The sequence below is a fragment of the Genypterus blacodes genome, unplaced genomic scaffold (assembly GCF_046128005.1).
Source record: "Genypterus blacodes isolate CSIRO-AG114 ecotype Tasmania unplaced genomic scaffold, CSIRO-AGI_Gbla_v1 ptg000141l_1, whole genome shotgun sequence".
Lineage (NCBI taxonomy): Eukaryota > Metazoa > Chordata > Actinopteri > Ophidiiformes > Ophidiidae > Genypterus > Genypterus blacodes.
The window spans coordinates 1,638,837-1,664,347 of NW_027466943.1; the positions used below are offsets into that span (position 1 = coordinate 1,638,837).

The 25,511-nt window shown below is 39.7% G+C and overlaps 1 protein-coding gene across 1 annotated transcript in view; it reads right to left on the reverse strand.

Moving 5' to 3' along the window:
- Positions 1–200: 200 nt before the first annotated feature.
- The window catches only part of arid3c (AT rich interactive domain 3C (BRIGHT-like)), a 57,679-nt gene continuing 32,368 nt past the window's right edge, over positions 201–25,511 (reverse strand). The window contains exons 2-7 of the mRNA XM_076165219.1: positions 19,968–20,040; positions 8,402–8,585; positions 7,214–7,452; positions 5,073–5,378; positions 1,909–1,998; positions 201–829 (exon numbers count right to left, since the gene is read on the reverse strand). Of these exons, the coding sequence (XP_076021334.1) occupies positions 648–829; positions 1,909–1,998; positions 5,073–5,378; positions 7,214–7,452; positions 8,402–8,585; positions 19,968–20,040 (1,074 nt within the window). The 3' untranslated portion in view covers positions 201–647. The remainder of the gene's footprint in view (positions 830–1,908; positions 1,999–5,072; positions 5,379–7,213; positions 7,453–8,401; positions 8,586–19,967; positions 20,041–25,511) is intronic.

Below are 25,511 nucleotides of genomic sequence, written 5' to 3' on the forward strand. Positions count from 1 at the left end.
GAACTGCCTTGTGGAGGCCTGATAAGCCAGATATGGTTGACTAGAGATTTTCTATTAGAGTTAAGTTTATCTTGCAACAGCCTTTGTAAAGAATCCATTTCCTCTTAGGATGTGCTTTGTCTTTTCTTCTGATATTCCTCAGGTTTGATGTCAAAGTTCAATATGAATGCTGAGCCCAAATCTGTCTTCCTCTTTGGTAGTAGCTATCAGCAGAGAGTGTGCAAGCTTTGTCATAACATCTGCTGTGATTTCAGGCTTAGTTTGCTGTTAAGCGTCCTCTTCATTTGATTGGAATGAAGCTGAAGCCTGTCTTCATTTGGCTTGTGAAAGTGCCCATGCTATGGGCAACCGCATTGTTGAGCTGTTCCACACTGAAGAGAACGTCTTTGAGGATGTGATGTACAGCTGAGGTCATGTACAGCCACACACACAAAAGTCAAATGCCCTATAAACACACCTCTAAGAGCTCGGGTGGAGGCTGGGGCGGTTGGAGTATGTGATTTGTAAATTAATGGTTGTTTTGTTTCTAACTACTTTTATCTGAGCCACAAGGAATCTGATAGGATGGATAGAGAGGAAACCACCTTCAAACAAAAAGAGTTTCCATTGCGACGTTCTGACCACTCGCTTGAGGAGGCATGGGAAATTCAGGGGGAGGAGTTTCTGTGTCCCTGAAGTGAGGAGGACGAGGAGGAGGATGAGGAGGAGCAGGACGCATGGAACTGTGTGGACAAACCTGGACTGGTCTTTCCCTGAGTCTGGAAGTTGCTACGGTTTCCACAATGTCCCGTCATCCCAGCTATTGCGGACTGTCGAGCAAAGAGGACGCCTGGAAGCAAAGATCAGGTTCAGATTTCTGTCAGCCCTTAAGACCAAACTAATTTACTACAAATGATGAAAACACCACAATCACAACCTGCCATTGAAGACGTAAATCGGGACCCAAAAGATTTTATATGATCTTATGGGGTGGTTGGGTGGGGGGAGGGGTCTAATTTCCCAATGTCAAAATCTGATTCGGGGCCCCCAAATGCTAGGGTTGGGTGTGTGTGTGGGTTCTGGCAATTCATGTTTTTCATTGTTTTATTTTCACAAATAAAATGAACATACAAATACTGTCGCAAATTTTAAGAGGGCTGCAACTAAGAAACAAAGAAAAAGGCCCCATTTGCAATACAATGAGAGCTCAATATCTGAATGCATGATCTGGATAGTGTTGTGTAAGACACAGTATCCATATTAGCATCCATAATTGGAAATGTACATCTAATATATGTGGTGATTACATTTTTGGGGATTTTATGTGACATCCTGTTATGCAAATGAGTAAATATCACAGTATCCCCTCTTTGAAAGCTAAAAGAGTCTGGTAAAAGGTGTTCATTATTAATGAAACATTGTTGTGGAGGTAATTTGCTTTCACCGACGTGTTAAATCTGGCACTGTGCTTTATGATACTGTACACAACAGTAAAGTAACTTAGGATGTATGTCTGCTGATGAAAGTATCTGTCAGCTGGAATCTGGATGATCTGGATCAAGTTGAGCCACCAGCAGCTCAGACACAAAGCTCAGATATGATGTGACGGCCAGCAGGCTTATACCCTCACATCACCTGCCCGTGTTAACACACACGGGCAGTAATTACTAAGGACACAAACTACCTTCATACACAGACATACACACACACACCAAGCAAGCACATAAGACAATAAGCCTCATCGACCTCAAATCCACAGGCCCAATTTTGAGATATTTAACTTTTTTAACTCTATTGGACTGCCACTTCATTACGATGGATTTTATAGCAAAGACATCAAATTGCGTGGAGGACTAAGCACCAGGGTGCTGCTATAACTTATTGAATTTCCTGCCTGCAATTACATCAGCAAACGGCCCCTCTATTTACCTGTGTAGACAACTCCATTTATTTCTATTGACATGTTGATGCTGCTAATGCCGTTGGTAGACAGGTTCAATGCGGTCTCTTGTCTATCATCTGTCAAGAGAGGAGGCAGAGAGGAGAGAGAGAAAAACTCAATATGAGCATTTAGAAAGGGAACAGAAGAAGCAAGAGGAGCACCCCGGTGGAGTATTGGTGATAATTCACGGAGTGACAGGATAAGGAGCGCTTTATTAAAGATTTCTGGGGAGAAAGAACTGTCAAAAGATGTTTCAGCCATTTGTAGGCAGTCAGTCATGTCAGTTATGGATGAATCCAATCACAATATACAGGCAAACACTTTGAACACTCAGAAAGTTTTGAACAGGAAATACGTATATATAAAGGAAATATAGTAAAAATAGCAGAAACTCAGAGAAAATATCAGTAAAACCCTGTTTTGAGTTTTTGCTCAACCCTCATAGCACAGCTCATGCAGAAATTGTTATTTAAAAATGTAATATAGCTTCCGAAAGTCTTTGTCCCGTAGATGAAACTATTTGTAGATTTCCAGCAATAATGGCCAGGAAAGGGGACGAGATAAAGAGGAGGGAGTGCTCTGCAGCCAGCATTACCACAATGCCCCACTAGGGGCCCCACTTTGCTCTTGGTCATTGGGTTGTGAAATAGGTAGAACTCAAACTTCACGAAGAAAGGTTGTATAAAACCTGACAAACAGGCTCAAAAGACCTGAAAAGTCGGCAATAGCTGAGTATGAATTTACAGAACAAAGATTTCCAAATGTGACAGTGTGGCAATACAAAATACAATTGAAATAGTTCGATAAATAATATAAAATATTAAGAAATTAATATAAAATACAAAAAAAATAAACATCAGTTAGAACCATATTCCAGCATAATCCAAATTAATTCCAGACGTGTTTAGGTGTCAGTCATAGAAACCATAGAAGGTTTAAGTAAACTTAGGTATTTGCATTAAAATCTGTCTGGTGGAACAATGAATTACACACACAAGTATAATTATAAGTAATAATTTTCTTGTAGATATTAATTTAAAATCTTTAATAACATCAACCATCGGATGAATGTAATGTACTAAAAAGAACTTTACTCAAAACCTCCCATAATAGGAAACTGTAACTTTTACAGTACAAAATCAGATGGCAGTGTTTAGTTACTTACTACGTTACTAACGTTTGATTGGTGTCACCTCGAATGCACATTAAAACCACGATTTTTGGAAATGAATAACATGTTTCTCCTCATATCTTTTCTTGGAAACACCTATGATAAAATAAGAGGAGTCATGATCTCACTGAGGAGCTGCAATATCAAAAACACAAATTAATGTGTCTAAGTGCAGGTGGCTGCAGACAGATGATAGTGTTTGGGCGTAATCTTTAAATGACGGTCTTTATAAGTGTTTATATGTGAGGGCCCCAGCCAGACGACCAATGTGGGAATTAACCTAAGAAAGATTCTCACTCATTTTTCCATCTAAGCCCACTATTATGACTAATATGAGAGAGGCCACAATGCTGACAGAAATGATATCACACTTGAGCAGCTCTTTCTTCCTCCTTTAGCCTCTATCATTAAGTCATATGTGACTTATGGCTTGTCATAATGCCACTCTCACTGTAGCTGCAGCCCTACACACACACATTTTTACTCATGACACTCCACATTCTCCCTGTGGTCAACAAAAACTATTTCTTCATCACATATGTGGTCCTGAGTGTCAAATTACATACAGTATGTGATATGATGAAGTATGTGCACATTAGCGGCTCAAGCATTTTGACACAGTGTCCACTGAGGCAAGACAGACTGTAATTTAAGTCTGACAGGTGAATAACAAACTAAAAATGAGTGTACAGTGTGATTTTTGTTTGCCATCCGTTGGAAAACAAAATCAGGAGCCACAATATACTTTACCGTTTACCGTCTTTTCTGGTGAAACCAAAACCTTAAACTTTTCAGGAAAACAGAGCCTCAGTGGCCATGTGTTATGGGCCTTAAAAGCAGCACCACCAACACAGAGTTGTAATTTCAGGGCAAAAAAAGAGGCATTTGGAGAATAAGGTTTTGAGGACAAGTCAAAATCTTATGATAATAAAGTTGTTATACTTTGAGAATAAAGTTGTAATATTAAAACATTATGTATTTATTTATTATTATTTATTTAATCGTGACAACATTTCCTCAACTGAACATCTCATATACTTCAGGACTTTCTCCACCTACTTATATCTGTGTCCTGTGATTTTAATGTGATATTCATGATGCAATGAAACAAAATTCTGAAAAACATGTAACATAACTAGGGGTGGGGTGACGCTTCGATTATTTAAATACGTAAGATGGCTGCGCCAGGTGGAAGCGTGCACGCAACCGGAGAACAAGCTGAGGCGAAAAGAAGTCGCCCACGGTCTAAAGTCGAAGCATCGCGGAGCGCGTTGTCAAGGCTTTGCCGGCCGCCGTGCGGCTCTTTTCCGGCTGATGTATGGCTCGCGAGCCTCAAGCGGGTCTTTGCCAGCTGATGTGCGGAAGTGCAAACTGACTGCGTCCCCTCCCCCCTCCGTCCCTCAGACCGACTCATGGCATCGCATACTCACCTGCGTCTCATGTATTTTTGTTGTTGAATGCAGACTGCGCTCGATCGCTTTTACTTGAATTAAATAAGCAATATGCTGGATTATAAAACGGAGATTATCAGTCAAAAGGTGTCTAGTTGTGGAATAATGCATTGCAAATCCTTGTCACATTTGTTTGTTTTCAAGAGAAGATGATTGGAGAAAATATAGAAATATTACTGAGACGTTATTTATCATATTATTATATTTATTTTGCGGGAAATAATTGTTATATTGTGTAACAAATATAACCTATAGATTAATTGACTAATCGAAAAAATAATCTGTAGAGTAATTGTTCAAAAAATGATCGTTAGATGCAGCCCTAAACATAACGTAACATGTTTTGTAAAGTTAATTTTTGGATTATTGCTATTTAGTTAGTAGTACACTTCATACATGATTAGGGATTGGTGTGGGAAGAAAATAATCCATTTTGAAAATATTTCTGGAAATATTCAATATATTGATTGGCCACATTTTCAGTGGATTGAATCTCCACGCTGACTGAACCCATCTTGTTATGTCTTACCTCTGTTATGGAGTTTGATATTGAGTGGCAGCTGTGTGGCCATAGCAAGAAGATTCTGCTGCAGAGCGTGCTGCATGAGCCTCTGCTGCTCCTCTGCCAACATCATCATCCTCTTCTCCGGTGGTTCGCCACTTTCCAGCTTCTCTCTCAGCTGCTCCAGAGCTGCTGCCTGAACAGCAGCTGTGGCTTGGGCCGCTGCTGCTGCCTGAGCCGCTGCATGGGCAGCCACGGTTGCTGCATGATGGCCACTAGGAGACATGGGGATGGCCACCCGGCTCGGTAGGCAGCTGGTCATAATGGTCTCCTCTGGAGAGAGACACACTGGTGAAAATTATGCAGTATGTGTATACTATAAACCTCAAGGAGGTTTTGTTTGTTAGCAGTTTTAAGTTCTTAACAGATTATGTGGAACCTTAGGCATGGATTCAATTGCTTTCAATAAAAAACTGTTGCTTGTGAAAAAGTGTTTGTCCTTTCATTTCTGTCCAGTGTCATGGTTTCCTCATAGCCACAAGGTCCCACTTTGAAACCCTAAGCTGACCCTGATCCTTTTTGTGTTTCTGTGGTGCCGATTGGTCTAATGCCAAAGTGTTAACAAAATGACAAATCTTGGCTTGTTCAGCCTTGATGAAGCTAAGCTGATAGGCTGAGACAACTTTTTTCTGTATACATTTTCAGTGTCAAGCTCACACCAATAAATTCCCATCATATAAATCTCGTAAAAAAACAAAACAATGTTATTACTTATTTTACTATTTTACCAAAACTATACCTTTCATATTTCACATTTTCTGTCTGTGCACATATCACTGTCACAACTTCCCTTCACATTCCCTGTAATTCAGGGAATTCCCTCTAGTTCCAATATCATCTGTACTTCACATGCATTCAGTCTGTTCTGATGTTAGTGACATGACAGAGTGTGGTACTATTTTCATGAGGAATTAAAATAGTTCTGGAATGTTCTTGCAGTGAAGCACGTTCTCCATCATACAGTTTTGGAATGTTTTCTTCAGAGTGTTTTCCTGTTTGGCAGAACATACACTGGATTGAGAGCCTGGGTGGAGCTTCTTTTTTCTTCCAACTGGACTATTGGATGCACAGTTCTCATGTCTGTGAAGGTTTTTTGTGGACCCTGCTCGACATGACAGCTTCCCAGCTGTCACTCATCTTTTCGCGCACTGCTCTGTACCTGTAGTAGACCGAGACTATCCTATCATTCTGTCTTGTAAGTTGCAGAAAAAAATGAAAACAGCTCTCGGACGGGAGCTGGCTCCCATCGTTTACCTAAAACAGCTAAAAGCGATGATATGGGAACTACAGGGAATTCTTCGAGCCGGTGTGTTCGCTAACGACACATGACGCCCTGCTAGCGACCGGAAAGTCAGAGACGCGTTCGCACCACAAATGAGACACGCACACACATGCCATTCACATTCGTAATTTGTTGCCTTTTGTCGGGGCTGAGTTCGGGTCGGTCATCGTCAAATCCGGCATGTGCTTGCCAGCTTGACAGCAGCTTCATTTGTTGGACTGATAGCTGATTGGCTTATAATTGTTTTGTGACAAACAAAACAATGAACAGCTAGTGACGATGTGTTGTCAAATGCACGTATTCTTTGAACCTTTTGGCGAGCAACTCAGAAACGCTTGGCGAGCAACTCAGAAACGCTTGGCGAGCTACTGGTAGCTCGCGAGCGACGTGTTGGTGACCCCTGCTCTGGTTCATATCCGAAATTGGCTTTGACAAGAAGAGGAAATCCTGCAAGGTGTTTCCACTTTGGGGGTGCTGACCGCAAGATACATGAGAATGAATGTGAGAAAATCGAGGCAGCTGTGTTGAAATAATTTGTAGAATATTAACACAGATAACTTATATAGTCTTGACTTATCTTATGTCTCGGAGGTCCTGTGTTTTCTTGTCCTCATTTACAGCATATTTTCTTATGTAATTTTGTCTAATTTTACCTTGTTTTACGTAAGGTTGTCTTTATACATCTAAATGCATACTAAGTAAATACTAAGTAAATAAGTACAATTATAATTTTGTCTTGGCTCATCCAATTGTGTCTTCTCATATCCCACATCTCATCTTATCTCCTTTTCTTTTTCCTATTTGATCTGATATTGTCTTAGTTTACCTTTCTTGATCACAGGGGTGACGTGGCCGCTGGTGTGCTTGGACATAGGTAGGTGTGGTATCTGCATCTTTGGTGAAGACAGTAGGGTGGGAGTGCCGATAGGAGAGTAGTTGAAGATGGCGGAGCCATAGCTCTGCCTTCGGCCTTCCCGCCGATTGCTGTCAATAGCTGCCTGCAGCTCACCAGGGGAGCTGAGTCCCCGCTTTTCACATTCGTATGGGTAGAGGTACTTCATATACCTGCATGAAAAAATGTAAACATAGTCAATCAATCTATCAAATAATTGATCAAGGTTTAAACCCATGCTGAGCTAGCGGGGCGGATATTGAAATGTTTTGAAATTTGAACTAAGAAATCAGTTTATCTGCAGCAAGTGCAGCCACTTCAACTTCATTTTGATTTGATTTGATTATGTGTACCAACATTCTATCAATCTGGAATGCTTTCTTAGGCTGATTTTACACCTCACATTAAAATGTGATTTCTGTATCTAGAGACATTATTCAGATGACATCTGACATCAGGAATTGTTTTGACGCTTTACATTAAAGTTCCAATTATCAGGATTCTGCAGCGTTGTGATTGGATCTCATAGGCAGACTAGGTTAGGTGGTTTGAGTTTCTTTATCTATGTTTAAAATAACTGTGTCACTTTCCATGTTGCATAAAATAATTTAATATAAGTCTATTAATTTCTGGAGTGGAAAGATAAAGCAGAGGGATGTTTTCAACGTGTGGATGGATTTTATCTCATGAATGTTTCCCAGCTGTACGGCTTTGCACCTGGATTGTGACAGATGTGCCAGATCAGATAGTGTGCCGAGTGCCACAAGTTTTACAAACACCTTGCATTAACATACGTGATTCTCTCATCTTCTCAGTATCTTCTGATACTCTCAGCTGCTCCAGAGCTGCTGGCTGACTTATAGAAATCTATGGAAAAGTTTGACTATGTCATGTCTTTCTAATGAGTCTTTCTATGATGTCATTAAATACAACAATTTCCCTCTGTGCATATTGATGTGTTGTGTAGTTGTGATTCTTGTCCCCTCTCACAAGCCTGACTGCTGGGTTATAAGGGTAAATGAGGAGGTTTTAACACTTGTAGCATTTCCTGCACTGTGCAGGCCATTTTAGTACATTGGGGGTTATCGTTCATCTGAGGTTATCGTGTCAGCTCGTACTCACTGTGTTCGCAGAGTGAAAGCTGCACTGGTTATGGAGGTAGGGAGGTTAAGGCCTTTGGTGATCTCACGCCATATTTTCTTATTGATGACTTCCACTAAGCCGCCTTTTTCAGTGACGAGCTTGTAGAGCATGTAGAGATCCAACACCTGCTTGGCCATGATAGGAATCCGATTCACTGGAGTCCCTGCAGAAAAGCAAACACAATATCCACAATCAATTCCATTAACTTTGGTTCCTCCCATCAATAGGCTGCTGCACCATCTTATAAGGCCAATTTATCTGCAGCCAGTCAAACGTCTGACAGCTCTTTTGAGCAAAACATCACTCAAAAGTTTCACAATGGCTCAGGCCCGCATTGTTTGGATTCATAAAATTTGTATCTGGACACACATCATGTAATCACACACTTCCATCTGCTCTAACTGAGACTCTTTTCTAATGCATCTTATGCACAGAATGACACAGGATTATTATCATTATTAGGATAATTACCTCTGCAAAGAAGGTTCCTGCTTGTGCCCATTTGTTTGTTTGTTTAGGTGTTATTAAGATTACTTAAAAAGCCTGTAACCAACTTTGAATAAATGTAGTGGAAGGGTGGTGCAAGAGAAAGAGAGAGAGAGAGAAAGAGAGAAAGAGAAGACAGGTATGGGGGATGGGGAGGGGTATTTTTTCTTATGTTTAGGTGTACTTTGTGTGTGATCTGACTGATTGACTGACTGTTTTTATTTGTGCCCAGCTCACATCTGCTTGTAAGAGACTAAACAATTATTGTAGTAGTGAAACAGAAACGTTTGAACTATATAGAGGCACGAGAAATGTTTATTAAAAAATGTAATAAAGGTTGTATTTACTCCTCTAGTGGAGTACTAAACTATTGTGCATTGTTAATATGTGAACAGAACTGTGTGTACATAAAGATCTTTAGCTTTTGGTGAATTTCAGTTTAACATTTGGTTCCACACAGAAGTTATTTGAGAAGGCAATACCTTCGCAATGTTGTTTTACAGCGGACATTGTTGCACTGCAACCTCTTCTGGAGAATGAAAAATTAACCATTGAAAATAAAGACTTCATCTCGTGCATAAGGGTAAGAATGTGTACTTATGGGTGAGGCTATGAAAGTTAGTCGTAAGTCAAGAATATTAAGTAAAATAAATGAGTGGCAAAATAGAGAGGAAGACGTAAGAAGTGGTGCTGCACTGAGGTAAATTATGAATAATGGTTAAGTAAATCATAAGGATAGAAGAATAGTAGCTGTTGGGGAACTTTAATCTTATTGTGGTAAAAAAACAGATAATTTCCTCTTGACTCTTCACTTTGTGTTTCTGAAAACTTAAACAATCTGTGTATAATAGAAGGTCGACCTGTACTTTATAGCTGCCAGCCTGGCCCCTTATTAGCAAAATTAAAGGGCTCAGATAATTATTTGTATTTGCAATTTAATGTTGGGCAGTAAAGACAGAATGGCTGGCTCTTTGTGGAGATTCCAAAGTGGTTGACCCTGAGATAATTAACCTGCATTTTGCTGATAGAGTTCCATTGTGCCCATTGGATTTACCATAATAGCAATCAATAGCTGCAGAAATATAGTGCAAACAGCAGCAGTGGGGCCTATACGGCGAGGGGGGTGGGGTGGACTTAAGTATCGTCTGAGGTGGTAAAACCACATCAATTAAGCCCAGTAATTACGGCTTCATTTCACCGTGCTGGCATGTGAACAGAGAGACACTATTAAAACTAAAGATTCATGGTCCTGTCTCCTCACAAAACAAAGCCGACCCAATGTCATTTCTCCATGCAGAAAAAACAGGAAGCACTGCATCTGGGTGAAACCACTTGAGATGTTCAACTTCATAAAGTTTGTGAGTGTGAAAATGTATGAAAATTGAAAAAAGAAACATGATGATTTTTAAACAGAATAAAGCTGATTCTCGGGCTGATGTCTCATATTAAAGAGATATGCCACCATGTTTATGAAATGCTCTCATACCCACACCAAGGTGGATCAAGTCTGAACAAACTGTGTTCTATTGAAATGATAAAAAAAGATCAAAAAGATGTGTCTTCAATAAACATCATATTTTCTAATGTGTGCGTGCTGCTGAATCAGCAGTTGTTATTGGTTGTTGTGTTTCTGCGCTATTATTTACTGTACAGAAAGTCCTTCACTGAACTGAAAATGTTGAAACTGAACCTGGAAAAGTAAAGTGAAACAACCTTATTATGATATTCAATACCACTGTGGGGCTATGTCGGCAACCCGCGGCTCCGGAGCCCGTGCGGCTCTTCAGCCCCTCTGCAGTGGCTCACTGTAGATTTGAATTTCTGAGCTAACATTGTTTAACACAGGGGTCGCCAACACGTCGCTCACAAGCTACCAGCCGCTCGCAAAGCATTTCTGAGTCGCTCGCCGAAAGGTTCAAAGAATACGTACATTTGACAACACATCGTCACTTGGTAAAGCTGTTTGAATTTCTATTCAATCAAATTCACAAACATCCCGCCTCCTTTTGTCACAAAACAATTATGAGCCAATCAGCTGTCAGTCCAACACATGACGCTGCTGTCATGTTTGGTTATGTGACACCGAAAACAGCCCAGATAAAAGGCAACAAATTTCGAATGTGAATGGCAAGTGTGTGCCTGTCTCATTTGCGGTGCGAACGTGTCTGTGGAGCGCCACTTCACCAAAGTCCACGGCAACTTTTCACGGGACTTTCTGCTAGCAGGGCGCCATGTGTCGTTAGCGAACGCAACGCACCGGCTCAAAGAATTCCCTGTAATTCCCATATCATCTCTTTTAGCTCTTTTAGGTAAACAATGGGAGCCGGCTCCCGTCCGAGGGCCATTTTCATTTTTTTTGCAACTTTACAAGACAGAATGATAGGATGGTCTCTGTCTACTACAGGTACAGAGCAGTGCGCGATAAGACGAGTGACAGCTGGGGGGGGAAAGCAGCATTTGGATGCATTTTAACAAATGTGACAACATAGTGAGGCAGTAGCTCAGTGGGTAGAGCTTCAGCTTGTGAACCAGAGGGTCCCAAGTTCATGTCCCTGCTGAGGTCCCCCTGAGCAAGGCACCGAACCCTGTGCTTTTGAACTGTGGTCTTTCGGGGAGTTTTAATTCCAAAACATTTCCATAACTTTTCCAGATCTTTTCCAACTACTATGTCATTGTAAACTAAACTTGTCTTCAACTGCTTTGAGCCATAATTGATATTTTTCAGCAGATAACCAGAGGCTATTAAAACACATTAATTTGTCTGCGTTGTGGAACTGATTCTATACATCACAGCCATTAAGCTCTAATCTAACAAACGTTAGCTGAATAAATAATTGTAAGAGAATAAGGAGTTACAAGACAATGTCTCATGGCAACCGTCACTGTTTGGTTTACAGAAGGAGAAAACATCTAAACTGTTTTCCCTTAATTGCTTGTAGCTTGACTTACCACCATTATTGTGATTATCATTATTTCATTCTCTAAAAAATCCATTTTCAAATTCCAAGATTTTTTCCAGGATTTGTATTTCTAGAAACTATGGAAGATGCTGTGACTTAATAAAATATGTAACCTTAACCAAAATAATTGGTAACTTACTAACTGTAACCACAACATTTGTGTGTACGTAAGCTCAACCAGCTAAATACTGAACTGTATTAATAGTGTTAAAAAGGAGTAATACATATAATAGCTCCAATTGAGTAAAATAGATCCTTGATCTTTATCTTTATTACTACTGATTATATGGTGTATCTGTGCTGATCTATAAAACTATAATTTTGTGGAAGACACAATAGCCAACCAAACGAGGATTGAGGCAATAAATAAAAGCCTCAGCCTTTGTCTGACAGAATCTGAGGCAAGACAAGCCTCTTAAAACAAGATTTATGTGCTTTCAATACGGAGGGTGATGCATTTGTCTCCATGATTCCCTGAAAGAGATATAAGGAATAAAAGAGTGAGGATGGAGGCCTTTTGTCAGCACAAACAGTCTGATCAGGCCATGTATCATTATGACAATGAGGACAGAATGGAAAGTGGAAAAAGTCTAGCAGCAGTTGTCTCGTTAATCCCTCAGCTGCTAAAAAAGACGAGTTCTTAATTGGAACAATGTTGGGCAATGGAGCTAGAGTGGTGGAGTAATCATCTTTATGCTTGGCTTCATCGCTGATGCGTTCACTTTGCACCTCCTGGCCGATAATGGGATAGGAATTTCTCCTCCTCATTGACTTTGCTCTTTTAACCCACGAAATTAACGATTAATGCAGCGTCACAGGGGAAACCAACTGTTTATCTACTCCTGCTCTGCTCCCTAAATGAAGATGAAGAGGGTGGAGACACTGCCACCATGACCTGCAGACAAATTCATTTCATGACATGCTGTGTGAGATAATCACATTAAAATCTTAGTAGAAAACTGTGTCAGACAGATATCAATTTTGATGCATGTCACATTATGCTATGAATGTCTGGTGCATCACATCTGCTTGTCCCATTTTATGGACCATTTTTGTGTGATGTCAATGGTCATGTGACATGTCCAGTGTTTAGGTCAGAGCAGTTATGGATTTGCATTAAGATTTAGAGGCAGAAAAACAACAAGCAAGAGCTGACAGGAAAACATTTGTTCACAGGGTAAATTCAGTGTTTGTTTAGTCTTTTGAAGGGACGTGTGGAGAGGTAAATGATAAGATAACACCAGCTGTACCCAGTTCAGTTTGAATTTGCTGTTACCACTCCTTGAAGAGGCAAGTCACAGCAGCAGAGTAAAAAGGTGGATTATTTAGTGTCACACAGATCGAAGGCTCAGTCATTTTCTAGGGTAACTCTCAAGCAGCCCTTTCTTCTTCCACGTAGTCTTCTTAAGTAATTAGCCGGGGGACAAAAGTTGACTTATTTGAGGAAAAGTGCTGATGGTGGTCCTGGAGGACAGTAATCAGTTAATAAGCACAGCCTCAGGCAACAGTAAATCACCCTGGATATTTATCAACACACAAAAGAGGCGATCAGCCCTTTTGTCTGCTTGGCTTTTGATGGAATCTCTCAGTGAGGATTCCATGTCTGCTTCTTCCAAGGCTGAAAAAAGCAACACAAAGGCGTTCAGCCCATCGGCTGCATGATTCCTTATGTCCTCTGAAAGGAGAAAGAATTTCAGTGAAAGTCTCCTGAGCATCGATATCAGTCACATTAGGCAGTACAGTACTAATGTTAATAGAAAATATGTACAAATGTGGAACCTGACAAATGTTTTAGATTGGCAAGCACAGATTTCGCCACAGTTCTCTCATCAGCATTAACTGTCATTTCATTTTGTTTACTTATTTTTTTAATCTGTTTTACTTGAAAGTAAAGGTAGTGGACTCAAACATCAGCAGCATGTTGATGTAGGCTTGGTCATGCAGTTCACCGCATAATGTTGCTCGTAATAAAGATGAGCAGCTGTAGAGCAGTGGCCTTATTGCCTCTGAGAGCTACTTTGACAAAATAAAAGTGTCCGAGAGCTACTCCACCCAAACCAGCTGAATAAGCGTCTTTTGTGTGAACATTTACAAAATGTTGATATCCCACACTTCAATTCAGCAACATAAGCTTGTTTTTTTTCTGTATACGTTTTCAGTGATAAGCTCACACTAATAAATTCACATCAGATTCATCTCATTGACAACAAAACAATCTTATTATTTTTTAAATATTATTAGTTACTTTTTTTTACTATTTTACCAATACTATACCTTTCATATTTTACATTTTCAGTCTGTGCACATATCACTGTCAATTTCCCTTCACATTCCCTGTAATTCAGGGAATTCCCTGTAGTTCCAATATCATCTGTACTTCACATACATTCAGTCTGTTCTGATGTTAGTGACATGACAGAGAGTGTGGTTCTATTTTCATGAGGAATTAAAACAGAGTTGGAATGTTCTTGCAGTGAAGCAAGTTCTCTGTCGTACAGTTTTGGAGTGTTTTCCTGTTTGGAAGAACATACGTTTGTACACTGAATTGAGAGCCTCGGTGGAGCTTCTTTTTTCTTCCAACTGAACTGTTGGATGCACAGTTCTCATGTCTGTGAAGGTTGTTTGTGGACCCTGCTCGACGTTACGGCTTGATTCTGCATTCTGCCTTTATGTTGTCACAATTGTTAAAATGCATCCCAATGCAGCTTTTCCCCAGCTGTCACTCTGCTTCTCTCTGTCCTGCTCTGTACCTGTAATAGACCGTCAGCATGCCCCGTCCCTCCCTGCTTGATGTTATGATCGTTGTCTGTCTTCACGTGAATTGGTCGAACGGCACAACATCAGTTCGAACGTTCAATCTTCCCCGTGTTCATGGCACGGTCGGAGAAGACCATCCTATCATTCTGTCTTGTATTATGTTGCAGAAAAATAAAAACAGCTCTCGGCCGCGAACAACACATCACGCCCATCTAGCAGCCGGAAAGTCCCGTGAAAAGTTGCTGTGGACTTTGGTGAGGTGGCGCGCTACATACGCGTTCGCACCGCAAATGAGACACACTTGATATTCACATTTGTACATGTTTTTAATTCCTCATTAATCCCTCTATTTGTTGCCTTTTATCGGGGCGGTCATCGTCAAATCCGGCGTGCACTTGCTAGCCGAATGTTACGTTGTCACGTAACCAAACATGACAGCAGCATCGTGTGTTGGACTGACAGCTGATTGGTTTATATTTGTTTTGTGACAAAAGGGGCGGAATTTGTGAATTTGATTGGATAGATATTTAAACAGCTTTACCAAGTGACATTGTGTTGTCAAATGTACGTATTCTTTCAACCTTTTGCGAGCTACTCAGAATCGGGTCCTGATGGGGACCCCTGCTGTAGAGTGTCTGGCAGTGCATGGTGGGGGTAGGGTAGAGTATTGTCTGTGTGTTCATATTGACACAAAACAAGCTTAGGAGAAGTTTTTTCCTCTTTCTAATTGGCTGTGTTTAAAATAGACTGTATCTATTACAGGCTGTCTCTATGGTTCTCACTTCATTGTAGTTGTTGTTCACTTAGCCACAGGAAGGTGGGGTTCTTGAGCTGCAGCCCCATTGCCAAATCGCTGCTATGTTACATTCATGTTTACAATGAAATTGAAGTGAATTTCTTAAATATACAGTAGCAAAAAGAAACTGTAAATTAGACAGTGTTTACCTCGACAAAGATAAGCAAATAAAATAACATTGCTACATTGCAAAACATAGTCACAATATTATACAGCTCTCTGTAATGCTCAAGTTTGATTTCAGTAGTTTCATTTTCTAATGGTGAATGTTGATAACAGACCGCTTATCCAGGTACTAGCTACCAACTTTTGAAATTGATGCAAGAAATTAATTTATAACTAATATATTGTTAATAAATGTGTTTTTTGTAAGTGGCCGTATAATAAGTGGCTGGGTAATGCATCGTCAGTCAGCCCTAACCCTAACCCCATGTTATTACAAAACATTGATAAAACATTATCCTCCACGTATTTCTTGAACATAAAACATAATCTGCACAACTAGGTTAATATTGGAAAAATATTTCTGCCGTATAACCCTGCTTCAGACTCTGATTATTCCTAAAATATTCAATAGTTTATTGTATCCTTTGTGCAGCAAAGTGACTTTTAGTTCCTGGTAATGCAGCCACTCTGCTGCTGCAAATTTTCTCACAAATGAGATTCAGAAAAGTCTATCATATCTAATGTAGTGAACTCTGTGTCTTACATTCAGCTTGTTATATGTTTTATGCCCATTTGTTGTTCTATTTACTTTGATTTGATTTGATTTTTTACCTCCAACAAGGAGGTTATGCTTGTCTGGCAGTCTCTTCGTAGGATGTCTCAAAAAAGAAAAAGAAACTTGGTGGTGGGTGGTGCTGACAACCTGATATGATAAGTACATTAAGGTTTTGGCCAATAACCTTTGAACTGTAAGCCAATAACTTTTGAACTGTAAGTTATAGAAACCAAATTATTCTTCATTTGGTCAGTAATAGGTTTATCCATCAGTAGAAGGTACAAGCATTACATATTTCATAGAGGACTGAATCTATGGATTCCTATGTGTAATGAGGATTTCACCAAATTCTTTTACAATATGAAACTATATTAACTATACATATGCATGTACATACAGTAGTTTGTTTGTTTGTTTTTTTAATAAGAATGCATTTTCTCCATGGTCCCTGGCAATGAAAACATTTCCTCTTATCAAGCTGTGGTGATTTACTCACTATCAATAAATAGAGGTAGGCAGAAGAAATGTGTAAATTGTAGCTGTACCATGTCGGCAGATATATCTCTATATCAGTGACTACTGTTTAAACGTCACAGCACACCGTGTTTAAAGTACTTCATCACTTTCAAACTTTTACAACACAAGTTGTAATTTACCACAATAGAATATAAATAGGGAACAAGACATAACTATCGGCAACTACAGACTACACAGATCTGCCTGCCAGGGTAGTAGTGTCATGTGACATTGTAACACAGGTGGAGATGGTTTATACAGGTTTCACAGCCACAGCAGTCAGATGGCACATGTCATGTTGAAACACGATTTGAATATGCTTGTGACATGCACTGCTGGTATTCATACTGTCTGTCTATATACGTTCTTGCCATGGGTGAAATTTAGTTTTGTCTAAATTCAGCTGAACACTGGCAGATGAAAGGTCACTGATCACAGATATAGGCTACAATTTTATATTTTATACAAATTTATAAGCTTCAAATCAGAACATTACTATTGTGTTGTAATCATGTATTTCACTGCTGCTAACAAAGATGTTTATGCAATATTTTGCAAACTGAACCTGTAAAACAAGCAACAGACTTAAGGGAGCTGTATCTAAAGAGAAATGCATAAAGATTTTGATCAAAGAATTCCTAGCGGACAGATGCAGATCACCTTTTTCTAACTTCAAAGTTTCTGCAAGGCAAATGAAAGCCATTCACAGCCTGGATGGTGAATGAGATACTGGTGATTATTGCTGTTTGTTGTTACATATATCCAGATTCCAAAAGACACATAAGGCTGTGAGATGAGATATTGGAGAAACTCATTGGGGATTGAGAAATTCCTAAAAGCAGTACCCTATGTCCCTGTCTCAGACCCATCCTCATGTCATCTGTTCGGTTCCTTTGGAATGAAAAAAACCCCCGGCTGTGCACAGAGCACAAATATCTGCTGGTTTAGTAAGGCTCGCTATGGCTTGGGTAGGATTCACAGAGGAGTGGAAACATATTTTATGTGTCTTTTCTGCAGGTCTTAGTCTAAAGTATTGGGAGGGAAGCCTGACGCTCTGTACTTGCCTTCTGCCCTGGATTCATCCATCCAATAAATCAACACTATTAAAGGAGTGCTGTACGGTTGACAATTTTTCCATCCATCAGCTGACATTTCTTTGGCAGTGCAAAATGATTGTGATGTTTTGAAGAAACATTGATTGGGATATGTGGACCAGTCCACTCTGATCACACTTGTCAAAGCCCAGCAGTGTAGATAAGCTGTTGCTGATCTGCTTTGCACTGACAATGTCTCCCTACACTAAGTCCAAAATCAATCTTTAATTGAACGCTCCAACAACAATCCATACTGTCTCTAAACCCAAGTGACCACCTGACTGCATCATTACTCCATCAAGTGTGTGCGCTCTCCCACAATCTTTACAACTTGAGTAATATATCAACTCATGTAAAAAACACGATTTTATCTTGATGTTTCAGGTAATTACAAACAAATAAAGCAGCAGTAGATCCTAATAGGCCTCGGCTCCAAGGAACCAGATGGAAACGTGAAGACCTCTAGTTAAGCCAGTTTTTGGCCTGAATCAGCATTGAGATGCTAAGATTTTATTGTTTGTGGTCATTTGGGCTGGTTTTAATATTCTTTAATGAGCCACCCAGACACTGGGTTATGTGCCCATGCAGCTCAAATATGCACAACTTTCCCACATGGATCTTTTGACTTAGGCAGTCTGACATGCGGCCCACATAAGTGAATACGGATATGGCACTTTGAAACCAATTCCACCCTTCCGGTGGTTATTAGTGGAGCCTTGATTTTTTGATGGATCTAAAGGTGATCATGTCAAGATTCTCTAGTGGTATGCGGTCTGAAAGGAGTGTATTTTATATCCTCCTGGAATCCAGTTGTTGCCTCACCGGTTTCAAAACTATAAATGCTAGAAAGTATTTACAATCCAATCTGACTACATTCTGTACATACTGTGTAATGTGACACTGGAAAGGGAGCCAAGTGGCTGAAAAGGAAGAGATCATAGATTTGGCCACATCCACAAATAGTTGAAACAGTGACACAGATAGATGTGATAAGCAGGGCTGCCTGTCAAAAGAAAACAAAACCAAGCCCCTGCATACACCTCAATAGATATGTAAATAATACTAGATTTGTTTGTGTTTTGCTTTTCTGTGTATTTTCATATTCCTCCCTGTCATCCCTTCGTTAACGCTAATGTCACATTTACTCTCAAGAGATACTGTGAGATTGGTAGTTTGAGAATCTAGAAAATAGTTAATTTGTGAATGTCTTAATTGTGAGCGCTCTCCAGACAGCAGAGGAACACCAACTGGGACTTGTACCATTACTTTATCTGTGGATTGCTGACATTTTATAGATGTGTAAAGATCAGAAAAATGTTGTCATGTGACACAGCCTCACTTAACTGGACTCTTGTCTAAAATGAAAGCTGAGGTGAAACCTTTCCTCCACTACAAGTCAAGGACAAACAGGTTAAGCCATAAACCAGATTTAGCTGTGTGTCAGTAAAACATTGTGTCCAGAACAAGGAATCCAAAATAACAAAAACATGACACGCAACTGGTGTGCTCCTGAAATAGCTCTTCATTGTAAGTGGCAGGGCCTTTTATTCTCTCACGGGTGGTTAACTTCCTCATATTATGCAAGGGCCTAAACACAGATCTTTTCCCCAATAAAAACAACACAATCCTCACTTTGGGAAAACACAACATGAGGCAGTTAGTGGCCTAATAAAAACAGACAATTCAGGACATTGTGAGGAGGCCAGAATGCAATGGTGTCCAGAACTCTTATATCACAAATGAGACGCCTACACAGATGGACAATTCAGCATTCTTGCAACAAGAGAATTCATACTTTGTCAGAGATGTATGACGACATAGTGACACCTACACACAACCAGCCAAACACAAAAACACAAGGAGTGTAGAGATTACAGATTACAGAAAAGCAGAGCTGGACGAGGCTAAATGAAAACTGGACTGAATTCTAAAATGCCAGAGGAACACCATCACAGTGTTGGCTCAGTTCTCAATATAGTGGGAATGCATTATCAGGGAGAGTTGAGACTATTTTCATTATCTCTATTTTTTACTTTCTTCCCATTCTGTGATGTTCAGTGATAACATTTTTTTTTTTTTTGACATTTAGGAGGGAGTGAGAAGCTTTTCGCTGCTCGAACAAATATTCCAATGAATAGATGCAATGGCCAGAGCATGGAGAAGTAGTGATACAAATGTGTTGCAGATATGGAGGAAATAGAACTTTCTGACTCACCTCGTTTCTGCATGAAACTGAAAAGGTCGTCAAGAAACTCTTTGCGTTTTTCATCATCATCCAGCTCATATAACTGCAACAAGAAGAGAGAAGAGATAAAAAACACTTAATATTACACAAATATTAACTGGCTTCTTTCCGAGGCCATGGCCCAACATTCCACCAAGTTTTGTCAAAGTGAAATAAGGACTTTTGAGTAATCCTGCTAAAACACAAACTAACAAACCAATGGATACAGCTGTGTTATCAATACTGAACATTGAGTTTATCACACATATCCTCAAAACCCATCTAAAACAATATCATGAAAACATTTCAAAAGAATGTTTTTTCTCTCATTTAGCTACAAACACTTCATATATGTAATAAACATTCTATGTTTAACCCTTGAAGACACATGCCACATTTAAAACTCAAATCAACATTTCATCTCTATGCAGATACATATCTAGATAAGGAAAAACATTAATTAAACGTTAAATTAATTAAAGGTGTAAATATCTGCAGAATCCATTGAAATCGTAATACAATATGACCTAAAATGCCTTTCGGCGCCACATATTCCAAAGAAGAACCAATAGAATAGAATAGAATAGAATAGTGAAAACCAATTCCACTAATGATCATCAGCAGGCACAACACAGAGTTAGAGTGGATTGTCTCATTTACTAAATACACGGCCGCCCATAAAGTTGGAATAAAAAATCAATTCCAACTTTATGGGTGTGTACAAACTGACTTATTTGTCAATGCATCCCCTAGACACACAGATAAAACCTTATTACAGTGTGTGTTCTAGCAATGTAGCCCCTGGTATATTTTAGTAAGAGGAGTTTCCTTATTGGCAGATCCATTATGCTCCTCATCTCCGCCTATTCACTGGGGCCGCAGCCAAGTCAAAGAGGCTTTTAAACGGGCAGATACAGCTGATGGAAATATGTTAGTGGCAGCGTTCACTTTCAGTAAGGGCAAGAGCCATGTTAACAGGCCCACTAGATCAATACTGCAAGACAGAGGGATGACCTTTGGAATCAGTGGGGCCCCGTGGACGAGACCCCTGAGATAATAAGTGATCATTTAGAAGTGTATTAGCTGTCACCAATATTAAAGAACCAATGCAGGTCAGCACTCGGGAGAAAGCTGTAGGGGGGTGGGGAGGCGTAAAGGGGTGGATTTCCGGAGGTGGTGTGTGTGTGTGTGTGTTGGGGCTGGCAGGGCTACGAGTATACTGAGAGTGCTACACTGCAGGTGGTCCGTGGTGAAGGAATATTGAAGGTAAAGGAACAGCCGGCGACAGCAAAAATGTTAAGTGCACAAACGCAGAGCAGATGAGAATGGCACAGGATCAATTGTAAGGCTCATGGAGTGAAAAGCATAGCATATGTGGACACAGTGATAGACATGCACAATCACACACTCTAAACAACACAAAGACTACAATTTCTTACATTTACAGCCTTTGTAATTGCGAACCAACTGGACTTTCTAAGTCTGACATGATTCTGAATCCTCTGACCTGAATAGTAATAAGAATAATAATCAAGCATTTATATGTTAACATGCATCTATTGAAGCTAAATTAAGGGTATTACTCTATTAAAATGGATAGGCTAACATGGATTATTTCAACTTCAATCTTACTGCATCGGAATTTGAGGAATGAAATTCAACATGTCATCACACCCAAATGAATGAGAAGGTGATTCTTCATTGCAATTTTTTTAAATTATCCACTTGCTGAATTCCCTGTGCGTATGCAGACACCCAAATGAAGTATTTGGATGGCCATATGTGCATATGCTGTCCGCTGCTGCTTTTGCATAGCACAGGGAAGACTAAAGACACAGTGGCAAATGCACTTGACTAATTTTGCTTCTACTTCCTTGGTATGCAAATGTACGTATATTGTGAACTGACAAAAATATATGGCAAGGAACACAGATCACACATTGTGTAGTTCTCAGTGAAGTAGTTCCTAATATAATACTGAAATTTTCATCCGTAAAGCACCTCATGAAAACGTTGCTTCTGTAAAGTTGGAAAAAGTAAAAAGTAAACATAGTACTTTTTTTGAATTTTTAAAATGTTAACTTACATTCCACTTTTATTTGAACCAGTAACTACATTTTTACTCATAAAGGGCATAATTGAAATAACATACCACAAAATGGATCAAATTGAAAAGGGTTTCAGATAAGTTACGATAGCCAATAATTTACTGATCTTACTTGAAATTAATCACACACCACAGAGTTTCTATTTCTTAACTTCAAACTTTCTGCAGCCCCGCACAAGAAATGAGAAAGGAGGAAAAAGTCATTGTACCGCATTCCAGTCTCTCTCAACACTGACAGCTCATTTGTTCTCTCTCTCGCGCTCTCTTCCTCTGTGTGTGTGTGTGTGAAAGGACATTGGGTTCGGCTGAACCTCGGGGCTTCAGGCTGTCATTCAGCGGGGTCAGCTCAGGGAACCTGGAAATGCCTCCCAGCCTTCCACTCGTCACACTTTACCTGCTTACACTGACTACTAACTCTATACTCATTTTAAGACTTGACTGAATTGTTGTGTTGCACAGTGCTTGAAAAAGAGGGATGATGTCACAGAGGTGAGATGACACTGCAGGGAAACATTCACAACACAACACAACTAACATCAAAACAACAGGAAGTGGGAGTGACTTAATAAATGTTCATGAAATGTTAGTTTTTTTCATTTTACATATGTGTGCATATGTAGGGTGATGACCATATTCTATGGTAAAAGTGTATATTTTCGAACATACTGTATATGATGATTTATACTTCATATATGCATATGCATCGTGTTACACCCTACTGCACCCCCCTTTCACACACACACACACACACACGTACCAACTTAAAACATGTTCCCACAGCGATGACTAACATGTTCATTTTAAGAATTCAAAGAAATGATAAATACATTTGTTAGAAAAATACGACATATAATTGGAACAGTTTGCTGAGAGATGACCAGACAAACATGACCAGCCACTTAGGTGACGAATGTACTATATGAATCTGCTGCTGTTTCTTGGCACAAATGAGTCAAAATGGGACTGGCTGTGCAGACTAAGAGGCCACATTGAGCTTTAAGCACCTGCATTATGAAAGAGAAGTGGTGCAACGAAAAAAACGTTTTTTTTTCTTATGTATTTTCAGAGTCTGTCCTTTGAGTAAACTGTGTCTTTTTATTTGGTATGGTTAGTTTCAAGTTGTATTAAATGTTTAATCTCTCTCTTGCTCTCATTCAATTGCCTTGCCAAAACATTATTCTGAGTTGAAAGGTAGAATCTTATTTATATTTAGTTGGACATGTTTCAGACTATAAAGTCCACAGTTGGATTGCTGCTGGGTCCTAAACAGAGCTGATTTAAGTAGCAGTGTATTTATTCTGTTCCATTTCCTGTTACACCCAGTTTCCTGTCCACATCATTAATGATCTTGAGTATGTTTTACATGTATTTATTGCCTATGTAGGTTAATGTATTTTTTTAAGTTTATAAAGTTCATAAAGTTTATAAGTAGTTATCAACCTTGGTAAAACAAATCCTTGGTGAGATTATGGTGTAAGTAAGTGATAAAACGTAATTTATTTCAATGACTTTTATTACAGAGTGTAAGTGATTCACTGTAAGGCTGGTTTTACCACTTTGGCTGGACGATGTCACTGTCAAATCCAATCAAAGTCTCGTTATGTCACAAATAGGGTAATGATGATGGTCCAAAATCCTGTGAAAAAGTTTTCAGCTTTCAGATATACTGATGTATTAATGCTTAATTATGAGATGCTGCTCATTTCTTGACTGGTTTATTAAAAACTTCTAATTATGAGAAGCAAAGTGAAAAAAATCATACTTTTAGTAATTTTCATTTTATAAGTCACGATGGGATACTAATTGATATTTTTTGTCTCACAAGTAAAGTATGACTGCATGAATGGGCTTCCATATCACTGACAGTAGTGTGTGTGTGTGTTAATTACAACAACAATGCTACTGCCTGGTCATGCTGGCAGCCTTCCAGTTGGCTCACTGCCAGCAGTAAACACACACACACAGACACACACACACACTGACAGACACACAGACACACAGACACACAGACCCACACACAGACATGAGATGTGTAACAGGCTTTCTGTGGCTGTGCAGCAGCATCAGGCTGAGCACATATTGGCAAACACTAAGTGACTTCCACCCTGGCAGCTGTGGAAAACACACACATGCACGCGCGCGCACGCACACACACACACACACACACACACACACACACACACACACACACACACTCATTCACTATCTCTGGAGATGCAATTTACCTTTCACTGTACAGTAACAAAGGGGAACAAACACACATCAAAGCATTGGGAAGAAATATTCTCCAGAGAAAAGCTAGTACTGTGCTAAAGTTCAGAAATATAGAGAGCTTTAAACCATGATCAAACTGTGAGTCCCATCGAGATTTTAGAATGCACACACACACATACAGTATAATGTTTAAATTTCCTTAAACAATACACATTAGATATTCTGTCCAAAATGTCCAGAGACGCAGAGGGATCCCTGTGATGGCTTCATGTTATTCCCTGGATCCCTTCATGAAAGAGGGAACACAGGGATAATCCCCACATCTGTCTCCCTGTGTGTAAATCCAGGTTAAATGCACACAGGCCTTCAGGAGCTCTAACGCCTTTCAGAATGATGAGAGGTTTTCAGATTATAGTGTCTTTTAGGGGACCACACTGATACTCCCAGCCAAATGGCATAAGAATAACACCTCAATCAACAATTCTTACATCTGCATAAATCTCCACCCAGCTGTTCCTATTTGGACATCATGAAAGATGAAGCCATTCCCCTTCCAGTGAAGGTGGACATAGTGAAGTACTTTCCACACCCATTCATGGTGACGTCCCTGCTTGTTACTTGGTAGAACATCATGATGCTTCCAGTGTTGGTGCTCCCGCTCTCTGTTTATTCAAGTCTACCGCATTTTGGATGATCCTCGGGTCCATGTACGCTCAGGTCTCTTTTCTTAAAAATGCATTCATGCATGTCAGATTAGAGGTTTTCTATGGGGCTGTTTTTGTGTGTTTTTTGTGTGTGTTTGTGTGCTTTGCATGTTCATACATTATCTTCCTACAGGAGTGTGTGAGTGGAAGGTTCTGTGCAAGCTGATGCACAACACCTGTATTTACACAAGTCGCAGTAAAACTACTGACATGTCCACTTCTACCTTTGTGCTGTAATATGATGACTGAAGTCTTTCTAAGCAGCTTTCACATGTCCCACGGTGGACAGGCCTGCTCTCCTTCATCTGGGTTACTTCAAAAGGCTGGCGTTGCCTCAAGCCACAAAGGCAGATACAACACACAGTAAATCACTACACACACCAAATTACCATTCTGTTCCTCCTGTGCTTTTATCTTCACAATCACCTGCTTCTGTCCGCTCTTACATTCATATCCAACAGTGCATCTGGTTGCTATCATATCAGGATAAAAAGGTCTCATTTGTTTAAC